Source organism: Bidens hawaiensis, unplaced genomic scaffold (assembly GCF_021521415.1).
Source record: "Bidens hawaiensis isolate Kalapana, Puna unplaced genomic scaffold, B.hawaiensis_p1.1 tig00000459_1, whole genome shotgun sequence".
Classification (NCBI taxonomy): domain Eukaryota; kingdom Viridiplantae; phylum Streptophyta; class Magnoliopsida; order Asterales; family Asteraceae; genus Bidens; species Bidens hawaiensis.
In genome coordinates, this window is record NW_027491031.1 from 384,794 (window position 1) to 411,619 (window position 26,826).

Sequence of the window (26,826 nt, forward strand, 5' to 3'; positions counted from 1 at the left end):
CCACTATATCATATTTAGAAATATTGCAAAACAAGCCTTTTCAATATAACAAACACCGGTCTTATCACCAATCCGTTTACACGAATCAAACTTCACATACTATACTGCCGAAAAATATCTCTTAGCACTTGCTATTGTGACGGGTAAACAAGTGCTAAATAGCTTACTTTTACAAAGTAAGGGTGTATAGTAAGATTTCAAAACATGAGGTACCTAATATAAAATTGTTTAAAGCTAAAAGGATAAAAAGAAAAGAATACACGTTTTCAGAATAATATCAAATTAATATTATTAAAGTGTCCACATATGATATGAGATAACACTGTTTATCATCGGATAACCAACTCAAATGGCTACTCCGGCGGTGAAGGTGTACGGACCAGCGTTATCAACCGCCGTGTCAAGAGTGTTGGTTTGTTTACTGGAGAAAGATGTCCCGTTTCAGCTTGTTCCTGTTAGCATGGCTAAATTGGAGCACAAGAAGCCAGATTACATCAAAATGCAGGTACATACATTGTCACATTGATCAAATTAAGTCATAAATAAAGCTCGTTTAGTTATCTACCCCGACCCTGGTATGGGAATATTGTTTAGGCTCCTCTAGCCTTAACTAGCCTAGTGTATTTTTAAGTTAAAATTAAATTAGACTTCTATTCTATGTATTAATATCATACTGCACAGCTGAGCTTTGGCTCGTTTAAGGTACTGCACTCGAGCTTGAGCTAAGCCGAGCTAGGCTAGCTTTAGGTTCTTTTTTTTTTAATTATAAACAATTGAAATTTATTTACATTAATTAATAAATAAGAAATGAGTCGAACACGAGCCAAGCTCGAGCTTGAAAAAATTACGCACGAACCGAGCTCGTCGAGTTCAAAACTTTGAACTCGAGGGCCTGTAAATTAAAACGAACCAAGCTCGTACCTAGTCAGGCTCCGCTCGGCTCATATAAGATTTTTTTCTTCAAAAAATATAAATTAACATTATAAATTAATTAACAAATAATAAGTGAACCAAAGGTGAGCCCGAGCTTTAGAAAAGTAGCTCAAAAACGAGCCGAGCTTGAGTTTTAGAAAAATAGCTTGGAACGAGCCGAGTTCGAGCTTAAGCTCTCGTAAGTCAAAATGAGTGCTCGAGCTCGGGCTCGGCTCGTTTGCACCCCTAAAACAAACCCGATTGACTTGTCTTGTTACTCGTTTTGGTACAGCCATTTGGTCAAGTCCCTGCCTTTCAAGATGATGAAATCACCTTATTTGGTAAGTCCTAATCTATGTGATTGTTATCTTATTATTGTTTTTTAAATAAGAATAATCAATTTGAGGTGTTTAGTTGAGTTAAACTAATTATAATAAATGAAAGATTATTTATTTATTTATGTTAACAACATAATCGAGAGCCATATGTCGATATATAGCCGAAAAATACCCAAACAAGGGAACCACGGGTCTCTTTGGGACCAACCCGTTGGTCAAAGCTTCGATCGACCAATGGCTAGAAGCCGAATCACAAAGCTTTAATCCTCCAAGCTCGGTTCTAACCTTTCAGCTCGTTTTTGCCCCGAGAATGAAACTTAAACAACACGAGGCGTTGATCAAACAAAATGAAGCAAAGCTTGTGAAAGTGCTTGATGTCTATGAGACTCGGCTTGACTCAAGCCGCTACTTAGCTGGTGATGAGTTCACTTTAGCTGATCTTTCCCACTTGCCCAACACTCAGTATTTGGTGGACAAAACTGACCGGGCCGAGCTGTTTACTTCCAGGAAGAATATGAGTAGGTGGTGGTCTGAAATCTCGACTCGACCTGCCTGGAAGAAGGTGGTCGAAATGCAAAATGCATAACTTCAGTTATTATCTGCTCGAATAATAACTTTTAGCTTCTTTCATTGTATCCAATCTAATTTTATTTTTATTTTGACTTTTATTGGATAATTTTCGGTTAAGCACTGTTACAGATTTTAGTCCCACTGGTGCAGTGTCACGATTAGAGCGTAACCCATCAAATCGTTTGTGAATTACTTGAGGTCGGCCTGCTAAAACTTAAATCAGTGTGAGCTTAAATGAGTTTTGAGTCAAGTATAAACAAACTCAAGCCTAATGTAATGCTCATTTGGTAAACACGCTCATGACTGAACTTTATACATTTGAATTTGATTAGGCTCGCAATCTTAAATGAAACTAACACTAAACTTTGATTCACACAAGTGAATATGGGCGGGCTAGGTTACCAAGGTAAATGGTCTTGGCAAGTAACATGTGTTTTAAGGCAATAGTTTTAGTCCCACATAGATGTAGGAAGTGAAACATTGTTGGCTCAAAATTCAAGTACACTGACATCGACGTGGGACCAACACATTCGGCGGTTTTCTCTTTTCTCGAACTATAGTCTCCTTAATCATGGGCAGCTTTTCATGAACCTTCCGCCATACATGGTTTACTGCACCGACCGGCCCGATACCACCGGGGTACCCGTTATCAAACTCAAAATACGACTGAACCCGACCCATGTTTTCTCTAAACCTACTTTTCTGCTCATCCGTATAGCTTCTAAGATGCTTCACGAGCCAGTTCGGTTGCAATGCGTCGTACACGGCTACAAAAACCGAGAATTCGGTGTAGTCAACGGTCCCTTCAAATGGCAGCTCGATGTCGTCACTAATAATAACAGGAATGCACAAACTTTGGATCGCGTCAAAAAGCCGGCACGAGGTTGGCATGTCGCCGGCTGGATGCAAACAGAATTCAGAGTTTCTCATTCCTTTTATCGATTGTTCTTTCCCGGTTGCATTTGGGAAGCCTTCTTCCATTATCACTCCAGGTTCGTTTACCAACAAATCCCATAGTTTTTCTCGGACCAAACCACCCTGAAGATGTTCATGGTTAAGTGTTAAATAAAAAGGTATATAAGTAATTTTGTTTTATGTTGACCACCCATGCTAAAATAAAAATATCATATACGCCCTTACAAAATGATTAAAGTATGAAAAATACCTAGCTTATTAAAAATTAAAAACAATTTAACAAATGACATTACCCTTGTTTTTCCAAAACTTCAAAATTTCATATATAACAACCTTAACTTCAAATTTTTTAATTTACCTGATTTAGCTTAATTTTTTTCACTCACTTTTTAACCTTCTTTTTTACCCATATACACTAGTCTTTGGATTGCTTATTGTACCTGGTTTCATTATCTAATTCCCGGTGTTTTTTACCCATATAATCATACCTGGTTTAATCATCTGATTCGAGTTCGATTGTTTGATTCGAACATACAAATTCGATTATTTGATTATCAGTCAAGAGAACTAAAGAGGATACACGCCAGTTTGGTTTGCTTGCTTATCGTCGATGTCGATCAAACTCCAAATAAAATTTAGTGTTTAAACACATATAGTGGAAAGGGGTAAAATGGTCATTAAGTAAAAATTTATTAAAGTTGGGTATATATGATATTATTAGTTTTGCTTGGGTATATACGAGTATTTTCAAGTTTGTAAGTGTATACATGAATTTAATCGTAAAAACTAACCCGATGTCGATGCTTAGCTCCTTTGAAATAGAGAAGACTTTCGCGTTTTTGGTTTTCTGATTAAGGACAATCTGGGAAGTAAGTGAGTGTAGGGTACTATGACATCTTTTAGCAGTGAGACCTGTGTATGCTGTATCATATCAGATGTGTTGTTTCCGTGAGAAGCAGATTTTGAGTCAACCTTGTACCATCCACCAAAGTCAAACAACCAGTAGAACTGCAGGGGCTATTTCTTCTCTAACATGATACATTGCAACAGGGTCTGCCAAACAAAGCTTCAAGTTTTAACATAACATGAGAAATCAGACATATTTATGGTTCATAAATTTAAACACAATGTAACATGTCTGTCATTTTCTGGTATGGGTCAAAACGGGCCGGATAGCGTTGTTAACATACTAAGACCTTTTTCCATCTTTTAAATCTTCTAACAGATAACTGATATGTTCTTTTAATATTTTCCACTTTTAGTTAAATTTTCTATTTTGACCCATTTGAGATAAAACACAAGCCACATCAACTAACTTATATAAGTAAATGGATCAAAAATGCCACCAGTAGTATGCAAAACTCAGTAGAGAAAAAGACAGAACAAGTAAATGAATTTTCAGTTTGGAACACTAACTCGAGGCAAACTATAAATATCAATCAAAACAAGAGCAGCAATGATAAATTCAAAATCTATAGCTTTAATTCAGTTTATGGATTGGTTGCTTCACCATGCATTTGCTTAATACATTTTCTATGAAGATCTGTTGCTTTTAAAGATAATTACAGAAAACTAATTATCTTTCATTGTTCAAACCCACACAGCATAATGTCAATAGAACATAATAAACTTTCAAATTCACACGTTAACCCCTGTGCAACTTTGATTCACATAAATGAGTGTGTTCATGTCTTCTTCTCATAACCCACATTCCCACATGATGTTTTCACAATCTTTATCACCCAAACAACTTGTGCAACCAAAAAAAGAAATAAAAGTTTTATCATAACTGTACAGAACATGAAAACTCATGAGTTATGATCATAAGCCGGACGGATAGGTTGGTCATCTGACTAATCTTACATCCCTAAGGACGACACATGCGGCCTCAATAGATGTCTTCAGGACACAAAACCAGCAAAAACTCAATTATATATGCACATATATACGACGATGTAATCAGGAAACTTGTCATGTGTTCGAGTGTAGCAATTATGATGAGAACGAGTTAAAATGGGACATTTTTTTTTCCAAGAAAACACACCAAGGCTTTTGAGAATGCGGTTGGTATCGGTGGTTCATGGTCCGTACACATTGGCAGAACTTAGCCAATGAAGAAATTTTTAGTAATCGAGATTTATAGTACTATGTTTATACGCATTTAAACATACGCATTGAAGATATATTGTGTGCGATCTTCAACCTGTTTTGACCCATTGACTAATTCTCTTAAGCCAAATTCTTTAGTTTACTAAGTTGATGCGCTGGAGACAAAATAAGTAAATAGCACAAACTGCCAATAGTAAAACTACTAGTTTCTAATGGCTTATTCATAACTTATGCCACTTATCAATAACCTATTTGGATAAGCGAAACCTATTGCTATATCAAAATGGCTGCAACCCTAATCCGCTTAAACAGGCTTATACACTTGAAACACACTAGTTTTATGATTAACGTGTGAATCTGATAAATACACCTTAACACAAAATTCCATCAGAGAATTGTCATTATATATCATTTATATAATCGTACAAAAACCAACTGCGTTCAGCAGCACTTCACAAATATCGACTTTCAACGTTCAATTGAGAACATATGGTTGTATTATTTATTTACAACATTACCAAAGGTTGTCTCAATATATAGATCATGCATGCCCTCTTCTCATAATCCATAGTTGTCTTCAGATATCCATCGGCAATCAAAAACAAACAAAAGTTTGATCAGAAATATACGAAACACCAAAACAATCAAGAAAGAAACAAAATCATAACCAAGATATGAAGTTTTTATACGAGTGAAACGGGTCGGTTAATACTTTTATCCAGAACTTAGAAAAGATATTAGTAAGTTACAAAGATTATAGCATTTCAGAAGTAATTTTAATTTTTGTATAAATAATCAACAATCTTTATGTGTAAAAAATATATTTTGGGCGATCTTCGACCCATTTGACCCATTGAATGATTTATCTTAAAGCTGATTTCTTTAGTTTATCGATTTGGCCCGTTAGAGATTAAAGTTTGATAAAAACACAAAACCAGTAAATATCATACAAATGGAAAAACTAGTCAAAATGGAGAATCTTGACATGGGTGGAAACGGGTCGGGTCAAAACTTTTTATTTGAAAATTTAATTTTTTTTAAATAACTAACGTGTCAAATCGTATTATAGATATTATAACCTTTTACATAAATGATTCACAATGTATATGCATGCTTTAGGTGGTCTTCGACCCGTTTGAGTAACCCATTTAATGACATAAGCTAATTTCTTAAGTTTTACTAATTTGTCCCATTATAGATAAAATACTTAAACATGACAAAGTCGGCAAGTCGCGAATCCTAAAATTATTACTCCCTAAATGGATATCGAAAATCAAGAGTTGCATACAAATTATCACAATAAGGAGAGTAAACATAGAAATAATTAGATAACCGCTTTAATATTAAAGATTAATGCTAACCTGGTTAATGTAAACTTGGAGTAATCCAAATTGGAGGAGGCCATCGACGCCCGCTATAAAATTCTTCAGGATAACAACCCAAAGCTTCCAAACAACCATTTCCCAAATCATAAACACCCAAATCATGATTCCCATTAGCACCATCGTAATTCCACTCCGAATAATCATCTGTAAAATATACGCAATCCCTTTTACATCCCGGAAAATCAGAAGCACAAAACGCCATCGATGAATTCTCCCCTAAAAACAACGCGTACCCGTCTAACTCACTCACACCCTCCCACTTCAACCCATTCAAAACGAGCTTATACACTTGAAACTCACCAGTCTTATACACAATATCAAGCTTATTATGATCCATATTGAACTCCAACTCAGTATACCGAGTGACCAACAACAGTTCATCTTTCCAGTTCACTAAATACTGCATATCACCACCATTGTGTCTCTGTGTCTCAATAAACGACACATCAGGCGTCGGCCCGTTCACATCACATTTAGCAATCGTCCCGTGCTTACTCACAGCATAGAAACAATCCATATAATAAACCACGTCTTCACAATACGAATTCGCATCGTCAATAAACTTCCATCTTTGATCACCTTTCTTACAATAAGCAAGATCACCGGTTTGGTTCAGTATAGCCAATGCATAATAATCAGCATCCTCCTCCGACGGACTCGACGAAAAGATCACCTTTTTAATAAAAGAATCACGCATTTCTTTCGAACTACACGTATACACATCATCATCCGACGTCTTGATGGTGTATTCTCTCCCGGTATCACCCGGTGCATAATTAATCACATTCGGAAACGATGAGAGTGGCGGAAGGTGCTGCGTTTGCTGCGTTAACGGGTTGACGATCGAGATACAAGGTGTTTCGTCAAGGATTACGAGCCATCCATGTGACGACCCGCATCGACGGTGGTGATCGGAATCTCCGGGTAGGTTAATTAGGTGGATTTTTGCATCTGAGATGCTTAAAAAGCTTCGGATACTCGAGTCGGGATGTTGATCTGTTCTCCGCGGAAGCATTAACCATGGGAGCTGAGATGGCAAATGTCTGAGGGTTTTGGGGGTTGAGGTTTGGAAAGCTGAAGACACAGCTCGGAATCGAATGTAATCCTTTTGAACTTTGAGTTTCTTCGCGATTGTTTCAAGCAATTCCGGTGGCAAATCCGACAAATCCATCAATCTCTTTCGACGAATTCAGATTCCAAGTCAAATTTGAACCTGAATTCGACTCTAACCCGACAAATCTATCGAGCTGTTTATGCTTATTTCGACAAATTTGGATTCGAAATCAAGATTGAACCGTAATTCAACTCTAATCCGACAAATCCATCGAATCCGACGCCCGTTTTCTACGATTCTGTTCAGTTTTGGCGCCAATTTTGGATTTTGAATCGAGACTGAACCCTAATTTTTGAAGAAGAACAAGCTAACCCAGCAGATCTACCGAATTGGACAGAATTTCAACCTGATTAAATAGATAACTTGGACGAATTCGGATCCAAAATCAAAACTGGGATTCAAGAATCAAAATTGAGGCCTAAATCCGACAAATTCATCGAATATGGATTTGGTGATCGGAATTGATGAGTAATTAGATGAGATTTGGGATGAATTTGAAGAAATTAGGAAGAAAAACTGCTGAGAGCACGAACAAGAATAAGAAGAATCAGCAGGGGTGAATTCAAATTCAACCCTTGAAATTCTTCTTCCTAATCCTCCCAATTGATTCGAGGAAGAAGAAGAAGAAGAAGAAGGATCAAGTGTTGATTGTTTGATTCTTATATAATTAGAGACTCATCGCCATTTTAGGGAACTTTTAGATCAAACGGACAGGTTGTTTCTCGAGTCTTTTGTAAGTACCGGTTAATTGTAAAGACTAGACCCATAAACCGACTACGATCCTATTTCAGAAGCAACATTGTCTTTGCTTGTTCGTTCCGTATATTTTATTAATAATTCTATTCATTGCTATATAAGTGCCGATAGTTGAGAGAGAGAGATTCATAATTTGGCTTAGATAGTGATCATGATCTTCTCCTAATAAAACTAGATTGTTTATTTGATTTGAAATACAGACCGTTTTTGAAACCTTATCTGACATAGGAACAAATTATACCATATGCTAAACCCGGAATAAATGGGTTTCCCGGGTTCGGGTGTGATGGGTCTCTTGAGTTTTACAGGCCTACCTAGTTTAAGCTCACCACTAATTTTACAGGAATATGTCTGTACGTTTTGAACTCTGTTGTAAAGCCTCACCCTATATTGGTCTCAACATCTGTTTTGATCTTCCAAGAGTTTTGAGTATCAAGTGCATTCTGGTTTAGTAAGTCCTGGTCGAGTTTCAACCTAACGCACATCCCTATAGACGATAACCCATCATTCATCGTTCAAAGATATTGCACTTAAAAGAGATAATATTGTCATTTAAATATAAACTGTGTTAAATACAATATGACTATGCATTTATGTTTTCACAAATCATTAGATTGTATTTTATTATGTTTCTTTTTATTTATCCTTATCGTAATCCTATACATTTATCACATATACACAATGACTAAATCATAATATTTTTTTATACTTTTTATCATTGACTGGCGAGCGATGAGCGTCGGTAAAAATTTGTTTTCCAGTAGAGTCATTACCCAAGACACAAATTGCAGCTACTTAATGATGTGTTATGAGTTGCTTGACGTGGTACATGTTTGTTAACCCTCTTGGATGGAAACATGCATTAAAGTGGTAGTCAATGCTCAATGGTGTTCTCCCGTGAAGCCATATTAATGATTTTACACATGCATTGTATTTCACTTTAACCGGCGGGCTTTGGAGATTGGACGATAGCACCAAACTAAAGTACATCAATCAAGATTAGGCTTTAAAACTAAAATTAGTACATGGGCTGGCTACGAGATAAACCAAAATATTACCGATTTTATTCTCTATTGTTTCATGTAACTAATTACCAGAATACCCCTCAATCCTATTGATAAAGTGCAAAAAAAAGTTTCTTCTTCTCCATTTTATGTTTTCATATACCCCTGTGAATATCTTAAGATACCCACAACTACACATTTACATTAGCCTTAATAATCAAATAAAATATACACTACTAATCAATGCTTACTTTTTATCTATATAATTTAGATTTTGTAATCAAAACTATTTACGTAAGTTTTCTAGATATTTTTAGTGGACATAAAACGACGTTTATTTATTTTTCCATATGGCATAGATTAGTAAGATAAAATGTTTATAATATCACAAGTATAAATATTTAGCAATGACTATTGTGTACAATATTAATAAAAAAATAGATACGTCTACTATTTTCTCACGTTCCATCTTATAGTTCAAACCTAACACAACTATATTCATTAGGTCATGGATATCATTATCGCTTATTGTAGAAATGTCAATGCCCTTTCACGCCCCTAAATTGCCCAAGAGTGATGTAAAACCTTTATCCGCCCCTATAACGCTCAATTAGGTATCATCTTATAGTTATAAACTCACTATTTGTATAAAGTTTTGAAAATTGAAGAAATAAATAAGAGTTTAATTGTTATGGTTTATTAGGTAGGGGTTGGGGCATCACCATCATGGTAACAAAATCGTCATCTACCTTCATCATTCCCACCTTGAAACTCCCCACCATCCAAATTATTTGCTTTTCTTTTTTCCCAAAAAACAAAAAAGCTCCATGCTCCTCACCCCCTATATCATCATTGCATGTAACCCCTTTTCATTTCGTATACATTTGTACAAATCTGAACACCTCTTGGCCTTTATATATTGATACTTTTGGTCTAATAACATATACTACCATTACCATATCGAATATCAAAATATCCGAAATCTTCAAATATCTGAACCTTTAGATATCCGAGTTTGAACACCTTGATAACATCCTTGGTGATTTCCAAATCACCCATCGATGGTAAAAATGTTGGACTCATCGGAAATGTTCGATCTTATACTACTAACGCATTTTGGGCGTCGACTTAGAATTGAGAGAAGAAGTTTACGGTTAAGCATTTTTAAGTGATACCGATCCATTGAGAATGATCTTGTGTGAGATTTCCACTCGAAAAACAAAATGTAAAATTAAGAATTACTATTTACTAAAAGGCCGGGCATATATAACACACATTTCAATAAAACAAATTCTTGTTATGTGAAATATAACCGAAATCGTCAAATCCCCAATCTATGTAAGAAATCTGGATCCGCCTGTTTATGTTTAAATAATTACATGTACGTAATGATGTTTTAAAGGGCTCCAGAACATTATATTCGGTGAATTGAATTAAGCACTCTCATGTGACATGTCTTTCCCATCAAACAAATCTTTTCTTTTAAAGTTCGTAGCCTTTTCACCCCTTATAAGTCAACACATCATTACTTTTTTTTTAATTTTCTATTAGAGCATCTACAACACAAAACCTCTACAAACCGTCACACCAGTTTCAAACTTTTCTCAAAAACCTCACTTTATGAGTTTATTCTACAACAACAAACCTCCACAAACCATCCTATAATATTAAAATAATAATACATATAGATACATGTTATATATATGTGTGTGGTTGAGAGAGTGATCCCCCACTTTTTGCCACCTATGAGTTTGGATGAAGTTTGTAGTCACAAACTTAGTGAAACAAACTTGTAGCCCACAACAAGAAAAGTTGGTATCTCCCTTGTTTGAAGCCATCCACATCATCTAAACTTTGGGTTCCATATCCCATTATGGATGCTCAGATGTTACTATGTTAGGTGTCATATTGACCTCTTTCATGTAAATGTCACAACAAAATAAAAATAAACGGTATATATGTGTAGTGATTTATTATGTTTAGTGTCAAAAACTCATATTAACTTGTTTCATTAGTAATAAATTTCTAAGACCAAATGTAGTAGGACTTACTAACATGCCACCAAGGTAGGAGAGCCACATACCGGTGCTACCCAACGGAAGGGGGCATCACTCCCCTTAGGCGTCACTCCAATGGCATTCAACACAAGCATCATCTTCAATTTTGAGCCATTGTGATTAGTTCATTCACAGATAGCCAATGTTTTCAAAATGATTATAACTTGGTTAACTAGCCTCTTTCTAGTACACATGGTTTAGGGTTTAATTATCTAATGTTTCACTGCCTACGACCTACGTGACAATAACGTGAGGATACTTTTGGTTAACTAACCCCTCCGTCACACTTGTTTAAAAGAGCATATGTATAAGGTACGTTTTCTATCAATTAATGATATGGTTCATGGCAATGCAATTCTTAAGAAAACTTATTGCATTACATCATGATGGAGTAGGGCATCCCTGAAGAGGTAGGTCCCAGCAGAGCCCAGTTGGTCCCGCAAGACTCACCTTGAACAGGGACGTCTGCGCAAAGGCCATCTGCTCCCGCAGGACCCACCATGCTCAGAGAACCTTACGCGCAGTACGCAAGCTGTACACGCAGGGAAAGCCTCCCAATGGTGAAGTACCCCGCCTGTTCCCGCAGTTGCGGATACAAGCCATCAGGGAAGGCTACCCGCAGACAGCAGGGCTACACGCACAAGACAATAGCTACTTCAGTAGTCACATGAAGGAATGAGCAAGGCGGGAACAATCCCGCCAAAATGTGCCAGTCCGTATGATTCTGAAAGATCTTTTGTACTATACCTACCAAGGTATGGATAGGACAGACAATCTGACCAGAACAGCCCATGAGCCAATCACAGGGTGACAGCTCACCGACAACAGTACGAGGAGGAGCACCCTCTAGTACTGTTTGTCACTATTAGCCGCTGCCTACTCACCAACTCTTACTGAGGGGCATGCGCAGCCTACAGTTGGTAGAATAGTGTTACTGTTGGCCGTAACCTATTCACCAACCAGCATGGCCTGCGTATAATCCACAGTAGGTGGGACGTGCATAATCTACAGTTGGTGGAATAGTGCAGCCGACTTTGTTACTGTTGGCCGTAACCTATCCACCAACCAGTATGGCCTGTGCATAGTCCACTGTTGGTAGAACAGGAATACTATTCAGCCGGCTGTACCTTCTAGGAAACCTACCTTCGGCTATAAATACTCCAACATCTTGGAATGGTAAGATCATCTGATATCTCAATCTTATCTAGCAATCTCTTAATATACTCTTATATTCAGAGCAACCTAGTCTGATTCTCACGCCGGAGGGTGGTCACAAGGAGGAACCCCCCCTTCTCAGTGACGAGCTTACGGTGTCTGTTTTGCAGGTCTCCTGAAGAACAACCTTCTCAGCTAGATCTCATCCGTGGGAAACATTACTTAACCCCCAGATTATCTATAATCTGTCCAGGGTTCACTTAGTGTTTCTTCATTGGCGCCATCCGTGCATAAAAGCTAGAACTAATTTAGTTTTTTCGAATTTTCTGAAGAAATGGTTAACGTTACTCCGGTCCAAAAGCCAGTAACCGACCAAGAAACCCCGGTAACAACCCCAGCAACTGGGGGGAACACCGGCGGTTATACAATCCTTACGAACACTACCCCGACTACCCAAGCCGGGGCAAGTGCAGTAAATATTCCACTGGGGTTCACCGATACCCAGCTGGAAAAACGAACGAGGGTCCCTCGCCAAACACTAGATCAAGTGAAGGCGTGGGCCGAAGCACGTCAGAAAGAGTTCCAAGCTGAATTGGACGAACGCTTGCGTTCAGTTCAACAGGCTGACGAATTCGGCAGTACTCGCCAACACCTCATTATGAACAGCGAGGGCGAGTACTCGGACGACGAGAGGGAGGAGTCTGATACCGACGCAAACCCTCGCCATAAGGCGAAAGGGAAGCGTAAGGAAACGGACTCCCAGCCAAAAAGGAATTTTGGGGAAGCCTTTAAACCAACAAATGCGGAGAGAAACCCGCGTGACTTCTCCAAAACCTTTAGACCAACTGCTACGAATGCAGGAAAGTCAAAATTTGCAAGGGACATTGCGGAAGCAATTGCCCCGAGAAGTGCCAAACAAATGTCCAACATTGGCACTTATGATGGTCTATCCGACCCAGACGACCATTTGAACAGGTTCATTGCAGGGGCTACCGTCAGTAACTGGACGGAACCCACGTGGTGTTACATGTTCCAGATGACTCTGGTCGGAGCAGCCAGGGCATGGTTCGATCGTTTACCGGTCCACCACATATATGACTGGGCGGACTTTCAGAACAAGTTCAGCCAGCACTTCAGCCAGCAGAGGAAGTATACTGAAGAGCAGTGGACGATCCTCAACTGCGTTAGAGAGGAGGATGAATCTTTACTAGACTTCATCACCCGCTTCAACTCCAAGAAGCTGAGTCTGGGCAATGTAAGTGAAGATCTTGTTCGCGCCGCTTTCATCCAGGGCGCCGAGTACCCAGAGCTTATCCGCACATTGACGGGTAAGGACGGCATGCCATCCACATGGGATGCCATCATGACGGCAGCCAAGCGCTTTGCCGAGACGGAGAAGCAGCTGGGAAGAGATCTTCCCCAGAGTACACACCTCCACACGCAGAGGACAAGGGAGAACAACGTTAGGACCGCCCGGCAGAACAAAAAGAGGCGGCTAGGTATTTGGCAGTCAAGGGTAAACTTTGACACCTCATCCAGCTCTCGCCCTCTTGTTGACGGAAGGGACAACACACACCCTTCAAACCGAAAACACCGGTGGACGCCACTCACCAAAAGCGTCACGGAGATATTTGCCACGGAAAAATTGCCATGGCCAAAAGCCCCATTGATCCGGCAGAAACCTAATGCGGATCAAAGCAAATCCTGTGATTTCCACGGGACAAAGGGTCATGGTACTGAAGAGTGCACATCCTTGAAGGATATTGTTGAGACATTTGTCAAAGATGGAAGACTTGCACATCTCGTGGCATCAATCAGGAAGGGAGGAAGGAATGACAACCGGTACAGAGGTAACGGACGAAAGCCCGTCGACATCAGCATCAACATGGTTCATGGCAAGGTCGGAGGAAGAAAAAGACGAGTGACAGAACCATGCGCGTGGAAGGAAGCTGAGGTGCGCTTCCCGCGAGTGCCAGGAGGCCCCAGCAAAGAAGGCCCCATCGTCATCAAAAGCCAGCTGGGGCATTACATCACTTCCCGCACTCTTGTTGACAACGGCGCTTCGTCGACATTGATGTACAGGCAGTTATTTGACAAGCTGGATGATGAAGACAAAGAACGCTTGGAAACGGTCTACGCTTCAATTGAAGGGTTTGACGGCAGCACAGAAACCCCCCTGGGTATCCTATCTTTCCCCGTTACTCTTACCGATGGGAATCATTCACGCACAGAAGACGTGGATTTTGTCGTAATGAGAAAGCCACACCACACGTACGACATCCTATTCGGAAGAGACGGGATGGCAAGATTCAACGCCGTGGTATCTTCAGTCCACGGCATGATGGGATGGCCAACAGCTGAGGGTGTAGCGATGATCACTGGCATTCCCCAGGTATGCATCGCATCTGTCTCATCTAAACCCAAACCAAAAATGGCTAAACCAACCATCACCGAACCGGAAAAATGGGCCTTCAATGGCAAATACCCCGACCAGGCCGTTACCATTGGACCAACAATCGTTGATCCCACCCGCACCTTACTCAAACGCTTACTGCAGAAAAACGCTGACATCTTTGCGTGGGCACCAGCTGACATGACTGGTGTACCCCGAAGTAAGGCGGAGCATAAGCTCAAGTGCGATCCGGCTGTTACGCCAGTCGTACAAAAGCGCAGAGTAATGGGGCCTGAACAAACTAACGCGTGTAGAACCCAAGTCAAGGAACTCCTTGACGCAGGCATCATACGCGTTAGTAGATATCAAACATGGGTTGCAAATCCCGTAATGGTACCGAAGAATGACAAACAATGGCGCATGTGCATAGATTTCAAAGATTTGAACAAAGCATGCCCCAAAGATTGTTATCCGTTACCAGAAATTGATCTTAAGGTGGATTCGTTGGCACCATTTCGCCTTAAATGCTTCTTGGATGCGTATAAGGGGTACCATCAAATCCACATGGCCGTAGATGACCAGGACAAAACCGCATTTCGGACGCCCGATGGTACATTTTGTTATAAAATGATGCCATTCGGACTTAAGAATGCAGGGTCCACGTACCAACGACTGATGGACAAAGAGTTTCATGCCCAAATCGGGAGAAACTTGGAAGTCTATATGGATGATTTGGTCATCAAAAGCCCCGAGCCAGAAGCGATGTTGAAAGACATTGAAGAAACTTTCAACACGCTCAGAAAGATAAACATGAAGCTCAACCCGAGCAAGTGTTCATTTGGGATGGAAGAAGGGAAGTTCTTGGGAGTCATTGTTACTAAAGATGGCTTCAGAGCGAACCCTGAAAAGGTCGAAGCCATTGTTAGAATGGAATCACCTACTACCATCAAACAGGCTCAGACACTGAATGGACGACTAGTCGCACTTAATCGCTTTTTGGCAAACCATGCGGATAAGTCGTTTCCTTTTGTGTCAACGTTGAGAAACTGCTTAAAGAAAACGCACTTCCGCTGGACACCAGAAGCGGAAGCAGCTTTTCAGGAGATTCGGTCACGCCTGATCGAACTCCCAACACTTACAGCACCACAAGCGGGAGAAGAGTTAATCCTATACCTTTCCGCAACAGATAGAGCAACCGGGGCAGTCCTGCTAATAGAACGAAAAGGCATCCAGATGCCAATCTATTATGTTAGCCGTGTACTAACAGACGTAGAAACCCGGTACTCTACCCTCGAAAAATTAGTCTTAGCACTTATACACGCTTCACGCAGGTTAAGACGATATTTCCAGGGCCACCCAATCACCATTCTCACCAACTTCAAACTCTCAAACGTTCTAGGCAAACCCGAATTATCGGGACGTCTAGCCAAATGGGCAATTGAATTGGGAGAATATGCAATTAAGTACAAGCCAAGACCAGCCATAAAAGGCCAGGTCCTGGCCGATTTTATTGCAGAAGTCCCCGCTTCGCGGGAGAAAGAGTGCCAGGAGGAGGCTCAACCCTCCCCGGCACAGGACATCAATGATGTCTGGCGACTCTACACTGATGGAGCAGCCAATAACGAGGGTTCAGGCGCAGGGTTAAAATTAACCAACCCAGCAGGCCAAGAATATACTTACGCTATTCGGTTGGATTTTCTAAGTACGAATAACGAAGCCGAATATGAAGCATTCTTGGCCGGATTGAGAATTGCGCGTAAGATGGGAGTGAAAAACTTGGAAGCCCACGTGGATTCCATGCTGGTGGCCAACCAAATAAATGGGACGTACACGGCTGTGAACGACACAATGGCCCTGTACCTCGCCCAGGCAAAAACCCTTATGCGTGATTTTAATGATTGTAAAGTCATACACGTCAAGCGCAGCGAAAACAAATATGCGGATGCGTTAAGCAAGCTTGCATCACTAGCCTTCACCCACTTGGGAAAGGACATCCCCATTGAACTCCTCGAAGCACCATCAGTCCCGCACAAGGAAATTTGTGTCATCCAAACCGGTACAGAAACGTGGATGACACCAATAATAAATTACCTTGCAGCAGGAACACTACCAGAGTCAAAAACACAGGCAAGAAAACTACGCTGTAAAGCACTGAATTATCAACTCGTCAATGACATCCTTTACAGACGTAACTTTCTTGGCCCACTCTTAAGATGCGTGGACAACCAAGATGCTGACTACCTCCTAAGGGAAGTACACGAAGGCATCTGTGGAGTACACGCAGGTCCCCGCGCTGTTGTAGCAAAGCTAAACAACGCGGGATACTTTTGGCCGGGGATGCATACGGATGCACTGGCATACATCAGAAAATGCAGGTCTTGCCAGCTTTACGCACCCAACACGCACCGCCCGAAGAATGAACTGGTTCCAGTCACTTCCTCATGGCCATTTCAGAAGTGGGCCATCGATGTGACATGCCCATTTCCTACAGCAGCAGGAAATGTTCAGTTCCTAGTGGTAGCCATCGACTACTTCACCAAGTGGATAGAAGCAAAACCTTTAGCCCAAACAACCGCGAAACATATCAAAAAATTTATTTGGGAATTTATTATTTGTCGTTTTGGACTTCCACAGAATTTGGTGAGCGATAACGGCACCAACTTTGCTGACAAGAAGCTACAACAGTGGCTAAAAGAACTTCAAATCACCCACACCTTTACCTCAGTGGCACACCCGCAAGGTAATGGTGAGGTGGAAAGAGCAAATAAGAGCATTGTCGAAGGCATCAAGAAGAGACTATCGGAACACAGATCCGGCTGGGTGGACGAGCTTCCGCACGTCCTTTGGGCAAACAGAACGCTGAAGAAGGCCAGTACGGGAGAAACCCCGTTCAGCCTCACTTATGGCACTGAAGCCATGGTCCCGGTCGAAATTGGTCTACCCTCACCAAGGGTCTTGAGTCAGCCAGAAGACAATGATGCGGAAAGACGGTTGGATCTTATGCTAACCGAGGAACGCAGAGACTTAGCCACAGTGCGTGAAGAGAACTACAAACGACAAATGCAAAAGTACTACAACACGCGGGTAAAACTCTGCAACTTCAATATAGGAGACTACATACTGCGTAACAACGAGGCTTCAAACCAAGAGCGCCCGGGAAAGCTGGCCCCGGTCTGGGAAGGGCCATACATTATCAAAGAAGTCCTGGGAAAGGGCGCATACCGGCTCGAAAGGCTCGATGGCACTCCCATCCCAAGAACATGGAATGGAGCTCAATTACGCAAATGTTATATGTAGATCAATTCCAAAACTTGTAAAAGAAAAGGCCTAGAGCCACTTCTAATGGAAATGATTCTCCTTTCATAATGTGTTTACCTTTATACTTATGAACTTCCCACTGGTGCCGGTATTTACCGCATAAACGGGAAGAAGTAAGTGGTTACGTGTGGAAGGCGGCAAAACCCGCATAAACACAACGTTAAAAATAAGGGAAACCTACACGCAGGTATGATATAAGTAAAGTTTTGCCATCCTTGTAAGTGCAAGTGACGGTCTTACCCGCACAATCAAGACCAAGGAAGCAAAACTTCAACCTATCATCTACCACGTTCAAAGGTTATCCTAAAAAAAAAAAAAAAAAAAAAAAAAAAAAAAAAAATGAGGAAAACCTACACGAAGGTCAGATATGGGTAAAGTTTAGCCATCCTACTAAGTGCAAGTGACGGTCATACCCGCACAATCACGAAGGAGGAAGCAAAACTTCACACCGATTATCTACCACGTTCAAAGGTTAACTTATCCTCAAAGATGAGGAAAACCTACACGAAGGTCAGATATGGGTAAAGTTTAGCCATCCTACTAAGTGCAAGTGACGGTCATACCCGCACAATCACGAAGGAGGAAGCAAAACTTCACACCGATTATCTACCACGTTCAAAGGTTAACTTATCCTCAAAGATGAGGAAAACCTACACGCAGGTCAGATGGTAAAGTTTAGCCATCCTACTATGTGCAAGTGACGGTCCTACCCGCACAATCACGGAAGAGGAAGCAAAACTTCACACCTATCTACCACGTTCAAAGGTTAACTTATCCTAAACACTTGGAAAATTGCTAATTTAAACTAAAGTATGCAAGTCATATAAAGTTTATAAAGCAAGGAATCCAATGAATCAAGCGGTCTTAGCCGCACAAAGATTTACATTTCATAAATATTCGTTACAAGAATGGCCGGGTGACTACCCGCCTACAAGAAAGTAAATCTATACAAACTAAATCTATCCTAGCAGCGGGAAGGGATCTTCAGGATCAGGCTTCAGGGCCACTTCCACTTGGACCAGCGCCGTCAGTAGAGCGTGGCTGTTCAAGGAAAGCCTTAAGGATAGGCAGCCCATCATCAGCAGCAGCAATTTCATTCACCTTCTCCACCACCGGATGCGGGAAGGCGGCGTATTGATTTACTGCTTGGTCATATATGGCTTCAGTATCTACATTGTACAAAGGGAAGTTGGATGGCGGGACGCCTTTCTCAACAAACCCTAGACCAAGCAGGAAGCCGACCCGTTCCCCATCCTCGTGAGAAGCGTTGAGGGCTGCGCTCATAGCATCGTCGTAGGATGTCTCTGAGAAGACCCGATGCACAACCTACATAAGAAAATATACAAGTGTCAACACCCTATTTACAAAGAAAAGCGTGAAGACATGAAGATAGACTTACCTGAGACAACGCTTCTCGAAGAAGCCATTCCTTGGCAACCAGAGCTTCTTGAAGGGCGGCTTGAGCTTGGGTGCAGGCGCGTTCGGCTTCGCTTTTGTTAAGATTGGCAAGTAGAACTTCCTTTGCGGCAGCCTCTTCGACGCCCTTAAGCTTCCGCTCGGTATGGTCAAGCACGCCCCTCTGGTCCAAGATCTCCTGGAGCTTCTTGGCATCTTCCATCGCCAAGGCATCATGAGCACGTTGGAGAGCCTCTAATTTGGCCTTGAGATCCTCATTCTCCACACGCAAAGGCTCAGCAACGGCTTCAGCCTTGGTGGCCCTCTCGGTTGCGTTCCTCGCAGTCTCCTTAGCCAGCCGAAGCTGTTCGTTAACAGCTTGGGCAGCCTTGGAGCGGGCCTCGAGTCGCGCTTGAACCTCAACCTCGAGGGCCTTGAAGGCCTTCTCCTTCTCCGCAGCAGCTGCGGACAGCTTTTGGTTCTCCTCCCGAAGAGCCCGCGCTTGAAATACTTCCTTGGCGCGAGATGCTTTCAACTTGTCGTTTTCACGACAAAGCAGCTCGACGCGCGGCTGCATCCGGGCTTGGAGAACCCGAAGCTCGTTGGTTAGCCTACCCTCCTGGTAGCTAACCATGGCTTCCCCCAACGCACCATGGGGAGCAGCGTGGCGAGCCCAGTCCACGCACTCCACAGGTGTGCGAAGGGTTGTTCCTCGGCGAATGTTCCATCTTGGAACATACACTTCATTGGAATCCGACACTGCAAAAGAAACAAAGCAGTTAGGAAAAGATGATAAAAAATACATAAAGGCCAAAAGAACCCTACGCACCTGTAGGGTCGATCACAGGCCGATAACCACCGAACCCATCACCTGAACCTAAGGGAAATCCATCCAAAAGGTCAGGCAGATGGGAAGGTAACAAAGATTGGCGAGAAGCCCCGCGCGTACCTGAAGGTTCGGCCGTCGAGGCCGATGGCGGGGGCGGCATGGTTTCCGCCGCAGTCGATGGCGGAGGCATGGTGTCCGCCGCGGTCGCCGCCGCGGAGTCAGCAGCAACAGTAACCGCCGGCTCGGTGAAGGATGCTGTAAAAATCGCACTCACCACCGGCGGTGACGTCATCTCGGCTGGAACAGTCGGCTCAAAGGAGTGAGCAACTGGACCAGCGGAAGCAGGCGCAGGCACCTGGGTCGACGCCTCAGGTAGGCTGACCGAGCCTACCGTCATTGGCGGAGAGGTACTCCCCTGAGCTCCGCCCTGGAATGCGTCAACATCCACGCCTGCACAAGAAGATAAGTGTCAATAAATTTATAAAGTGAAATCTACAAAGATAAGGATGTTTGTACTTACGGGTTTTCTTGAGCTTGAACGTACGGACGGGCGGGGACGAACCCGATGGAGCCGGTCTCTTGATGCCGGTCACCGTCGTCGTCATTGGTTCTCCGGAGGTAACAGTCGTAGCCTCCGGAACAGTGGTCTTCTCACCACCGGGGTTCCCCGCCACCTCTTCACTATCTGACTCAGTGTCAGATAGGAGCACTGGATCGGCTGTGGAGGCCGCCTTCTCCTTCCCTTTCCAGCCGGCAGCCCTCTTCTTCCGCACTAACGGAGGACCATCTGCGGATTCCTCAGAAGAAGACAGGATGTCAGGAATTCCAGCAGCGGGTACAGCACTGAGGGGGGGAGGAGAGAATAACGCCTTACCTGGCCGCCGGTGGCTCAGGATCTCGTGGCCCAGCGGATAGACCTCCACAAACCGATCCGCTGTTTGCTCCAGGATGGGCAACTCGTTCTCGTCAAGAGCACGAGTACCCACCCGCACGGGACCTTCAGCTTCCCGCGGGTACAGGAGCGACTCCAAATTGTTCCCCTCTGAAAGAAAAGAAACAGTTAGAAGACAAACTCATATCAGCAAGAAAGACAAGACATACCATAAGGAGTAGAGTTCAAACCGTATTCGAGAAAGATGGGAACCTGAGACGCCTCCTTCCATACTCGGCTCCTCCCCAGCATCACCATCCCGGACTCCGCAAACCGGTAAACCGGAGATTGGACCCGGGATATCTTCGCAAACCATTCCGCCTCCTGGTAGTTGGTGGCGTGGTGGCTCAGAATTGCTTGGCCATTTTTAAACTTCATGGTAATGGGGATGGCGCGGGCAGAAATGTAGAAGAACTCCCGCTTCCAAGATCGGAGACTGCGCTCGGTCGCGCAAATCTTCAAACCCTTGATCCGGGTTGTCAGGGTGTACCAGCCCTGGATGCACCTCCAAGTATAGAAGGTCATCAGGCGGTCCACATGGGGCTCAATGCCCAGAATCCGGCACACCCACTCGAAGTGCCGAACCTTGGCAATCGCCATCGGATGCACCTCGGTCAGGTGCACACCGTGCCTCTCAAGGACACGGTAAACAAACTTTGTCAATGGGAACCTAAGATTCCCATAGACAAAGAATGCTGCATAAACCCCGATCTTGCCTCTAGGGGCATCGTACACGGTCTGATGGGGTTCAGGAAACTCAGGCTCGAAAGGATCGAGCATGAACTTCCTAACAACATACCGGTACTGATCGCCGGGCAGAGCACACTGGCACTCACCAGCAGTACTCTTGTCATCGGCCGAAGACTCAAGATCACGAGAAGACATTTTGCAGAAAGCGATTTCGGGAAAATGCTTGCCTGAAAAGGGGAGTATTTGCCGGAAATCGCTAAGAAGAAGAAGAGAAGGGTGAAGGTGTGGATTGCAAAGAGCCCTCTCCCCCTTTATATACTAATCGCAATTAATGCGATGAATTTAATGCGGAGGAGAGAGAAATCGAAGGTGCAATGAAACTATGACACGTGGCAAAAAGCAGGCTGGCAACAGCTGTTGACAGGACGCGTACCATTAATTTCGCGGCCACGCGCCAGAAAAATCGCGCCCACGCGCCTGAAAAAGCATCTGGAATGACCATGTACTGTCACATCATATAACTTTCTGCACGTCCTGACACAGTCAGAAGAAACGGTCGCACGACGTTTCAGATGTTTGGACTGTTCCTATCTTTCCACCAACTCTTCGAATTTCGAAATTCAAAATTCAAAAAAGATTCAAAAGTAAGCGGGAAAATACCCCTTACCTTGGCAACCAAGTAACCGTAAGACGGATGCGGGTACAGTGTTAAGGCAAAACCCTTCACATACCTAGCACCCGCAGGGAATTGAAGCCAAGAATACCCCGGCAACAAAGTAACCATAAGACGGGTGCGGGTACAGTGTTAAGGCAAAACCCTTCACATACCTAGCACCCGCAGGGAATTGACGCCAGGGGTACCTTGAAAGTAAAGTAACCGTAAGACGAGCGCGGGTATAGTGTTAAGGCAAAACCCTTCACATACCTAGCGCTCCGCAGGGAATTGAAACCAAGAAGGATCTTCTGGGCAATGCTTGCGGAAACGGAAATAACATCCCCGCATAGCGGGAACGTCGAGAACTACATTGTTTGAGGCTCCAGGATGGAATTGGTGGTTTTAGCATAATTGATCACTATGTTCAAAACTACCAAAACCTCAGGGAGAATCCACACAAGTGGGACTCAACGCTCCTGACTTGCGAGGAGGTTACATACCTACCCGCATCATACCCAAAGATCAAGCAAAAAAATCAGGAATTTTTGCAAGTAACATTAGGAAACCCGCGGGAAGAATCCCCACGGAGTACCTTAAAACTAAAAACCTTTTTCAAAACCCCTTGCTTAAAGTCCAAAAGTTCACCTCACTTTATTAAACATTCATGAGAAGAACATTGGACTAGGGGGACTTGAAAAGGTAGGTCCCAGCAGAGCCCAGTTGGTCCCGCAAGACTCACCTTGAACAGGGACGTCTGCGCAAAGGCCATCTGCTCCCGCAGGACCCACCATGCTCAGAGAACCTTACGCGCAGTACGCAAGCTGTACACGCAGGGAATGCCTCCCAATGGTGAAGTACCCCGCCTGTTCCCGCAGTTGCGGATACAAGCCATCAGGGAAGGCTACCCGCAGACAGCAGGGCTACACGCACAAGACAATAGCTACTTCAGTAGTCACATGAAGGAATGAGCAAGGCGGGAACAATCCCGCCAAAATGAGCCAGTCTGTATGATTCTGAAAGATCTTTTGTACTATACCTACCAAGGTATGGATAGGACAGACAATCTGACCAGAACAGCCCATGAGCCAATCACAGGGTGACAGCTCACCGACAACAGTACGAGGAGGAGCACCCTCTAGTACTGTTTGTCACTATTAGCCGCTGCCTACTCACCAACTCTTACTGAGGGGCATGCGCAGCCTACAGTTGGTAGAATAGTGTTACTGTTGGCCGTAACCTATTCACCAACCAGCATGGCCTGCGTATAATCCACAGTAGGTGGGACGTGCATAATCTACAGTTGGTGGAATAGTGCAGCCGACTTTGTTACTGTTGGCCGTAACCTATCCACCAACCAGTATGGCCTGTGCATAGTCCACTGTTGGTAGAACAGGAATACTATTCAGCCGGCTGTACCTTCTAGGAAAACCTACCTTCGGCTATAAATACTCCAACATCTTGGAATGGTAAGATCATCTGATATCTCAATCTTATCTAGCAATCTCTTAATATACTCTTATATTCAGAGCAACCTAGTCTGATTCTCACGCCGGAGGGTGGTCACAAGGAGGAACCCCCCCTTCTCAGTGACGAGCTTACGGTGTCTGTTTTGCAGGTCTCCTGAAGAACAACCTTCTCAGCTATATCTCATCCGTGGGAAACATTACTTAACCCCCAGATTATCTATAATCTGTCCAGGGTTCACTTAGTGTTTCTTCAATCCCTTAGATAGTGCATGGTGAGTTTGATGATTTTGTTTCTATATTTTATATACATATAGGACTAATTAAGAATAATATATTTGATGTAATTATGTGGATAATACTTTCAGACTAATAAAGAATTTCATATTTTATAAAAGTTCGTTTTAAACACTATTTTCATATACATAAACTAAAAAATTGAATTATATAAAGCTAGTGGGAGTGGTTTTCCCGTCCCTAGCATCTAACTTCTGTCTTAATTGAGGCAGGGTGGTGTTCCCACTCCATCTCATCCTAAAATCCATATTCATTCCAATTTTTTCCCGTTCACTTCCGTTTTTTCTTTGATATCAGTTATCCCGAACGAGAATGATTTTGGTCGAGCCCGAACCACCCGGGGGGCGTGTTCCCAGTTTGGCATAATTAGCACAATAAGTTTACATGCTTCTAAAGAACTTATAGGCAAATTATGAATTATTTGTGAAATGTAACACTCGAATACGTAGGGCGGTTCGGTTATGATCTCGTGGGTGGCTTGGAGGAGATCAAGATAATAATAAAATTAATTATTATAATTATCCATATATTTGAATTTTTAATTTATATGTTTTTGAATTCATATTAGTTAGTAATTCATGTTCCAGTAGGAGTCAAATTGTAGAGGCCTATATAAGCCTATTAAGTTTTCTTTTCATTATGCATGTAGTCGTTCTTTTCAATTAATCAAGAAAGTGCCGCATAAAGGTTTTATGCAAATTTGTGTTTTGTGTTCTTGATCCACTTGCTCAAAGTTTAACAAGTGGTATCAGAGCCACGTGTAGGGCTCGTAAAAGAATCCGTTCAGATTCAGAAGAAGCAATCAGAGCAGTAGCAGATTCGAGGGAGCAACGGTTTGATTGGAAGAAGATACTATGGCAGATCTTCAAGTTACCGGTGGGATAAGGAAGCTTAATCAAACGAACTACAACACTTGGTCTACTTGTATGATGTCGTATCTACAAGGACAAGATCTATGGGAAGTTGTTAATGGTTCGGACACCGTCCTACCCAGAAACGATGTGAACGGAGCAATCGGCAAGTGGAGAGTCAAAACGGGTAAGGCGTTTTATGTACTCAAGACTACGATTGAAGAGGAGTTGTTAGATCACATCCAAGATTTGCAAACAACAAAAGAAGCCTGGGATGCCTTAGCCGCTCTATTCTCCAAGAAGAACGATGCGAAATTGCAACTTCTTGAGAACGAACTGTTGTCCGTAAGCCAGAAAGATTTTTCAATCTCACAATACTTTCATAAAGTGAAGACGTTGTGTAGAGAAATTGGAGAGTTGGACCGCGAGGCAAGAATTGGGGAACCGAGAATGAAGCGAATCATCATACACAGTTTAAAACCCGAGTACCGGACATTTGTTGCAGCCATCCAAGGGTGGCCAAATCAACCATCTTTAATTGAGTTTGAAAACATGTTGGCAGGGCAGGAGTCTTTAGCCAAGAAGATGGCGGATACGTCGATTGGAGGTTCGGCAAAAGTCGAGGACACGGCTCTTTATGCGGATCGTGGTAAAAGTAAATTCCGGACAAACAAATGGTCTCATCAGAAGAATAATGGCGAACGGGCCAAGAAACAAGAGTGGCGAAAACCGAATCATAATCAAGAAAAGGAATCTAATGATCGGGGTTCCGATAAGAGAAACAAGAAGCCATGGAAACAATTCCCGTTTAATTGCCATAAGTGCGGACAACGAGGTCACATGGAAAAATATTGCAGGTCACCCTCGGTTGAAGAGGGTAATGTTGCGGATGCCCAGGAGGAAGTTGCATGGGATGTTGAAGAAAATTGTGCTACCGTTGAAACCGTGTTGGCCCTTAACGCTACAACTGTTGATAAAGACAAGAAAAAGGTTTTATTGGATTGTCGATTCGGGATGTTCGAACCACATGACGGGTGAGAAAAGTCAACTGAAGAACACAGTGAAGTATGAAGGAAACCAAGTTGTGGTGATCGCCGACAATTTGCGGCATAATATTGCTCATGTAGGCGATACACGATTGTGCCCGGAAGGAAAGCAAGAACTAAAGTTAAATAATGTGTTTCATGTACCGAGGATGAAGAAGAATCTCTTATCAGTACCTCAAATTACCGCATTAGGGAGGTACGTTTTATTTGAACCGAATGATGTAAAAATTTACGACAAGTTCGAAACTTCGTCTAAACCGGTGGTACAAGGAAGAAGGGCTGAAACAGTATATGTTTTATCGGCCGGAACGGCCTATGTTGAAAAGGCAAAATCAAACCAAAACGCAGATCTGTGGCATCAAAGGTTAAGCCATGTGGGGTATGATCGGCTTGAAATTATGATGAATAGAAGCCTAGCGATCGGGTTGCCAAAGTTAAGTATACATAAAGATGTAGTGTTTGGAGGATGCCAATATGGCAAGGCAACTCAGCAACCATTTGAAAGCTCGAATCACAAATCATCAATGCCACTAGAATTGGTGCATTCGGACGTGTTCGGGCCCGTTAAGCAGGCTTCGTTATCAGGTATGAAATACGTGATAACATTTATTGATGATTTTTCTAGGTACCTGTGGGTGTACTTT

At 42.7% G+C, this 26,826-nt stretch overlaps 2 protein-coding genes and 2 pseudogenes across 3 annotated transcripts; 2 read left to right on the plus strand and 2 right to left on the minus strand.

The window, feature by feature from the left end:
* Window positions 1-349: 349 nt before the first annotated feature.
* On the plus strand, window positions 350-2,008 carry LOC143629155 (glutathione S-transferase F11-like; annotated as a pseudogene). Its single transcript, XR_013152892.1, has 4 exons — window positions 350-505; window positions 1,205-1,253; window positions 1,385-1,882; window positions 1,950-2,008. The product of XR_013152892.1 is annotated as a glutathione S-transferase F11-like (transcript).
* Window positions 2,009-2,314: 306 nt separating this feature from the next.
* Window positions 2,315-3,941, minus strand: LOC143629163 (putative arabinosyltransferase ARAD1 pseudogene; annotated as a pseudogene).
* Window positions 3,942-5,158: 1,217 nt separating this feature from the next.
* On the minus strand, window positions 5,159-7,798 carry LOC143630038 (F-box protein SKIP23-like). Its single transcript, XM_077099149.1, has 2 exons — window positions 6,206-7,798; window positions 5,159-5,419 (listed from the first exon to the last, which is right to left on the minus strand). Exon 1 carries the CDS (start codon window positions 7,398-7,400, stop codon window positions 6,210-6,212), a length of 1,191 nt encoding a protein of 396 aa, XP_076955264.1. The 5' UTR covers window positions 7,401-7,798; the 3' UTR covers window positions 5,159-5,419; window positions 6,206-6,209.
* Window positions 7,799-25,139: 17,341 nt separating this feature from the next.
* LOC143629170 (uncharacterized) lies at window positions 25,140-26,174 on the plus strand. The gene has a single exon (XM_077098517.1). The coding sequence runs from the start codon at window positions 25,140-25,142 to the stop codon at window positions 26,172-26,174; it is 1,035 nt and encodes a 344-aa protein (XP_076954632.1).
* Window positions 26,175-26,826: the final 652 nt, after the last annotated feature.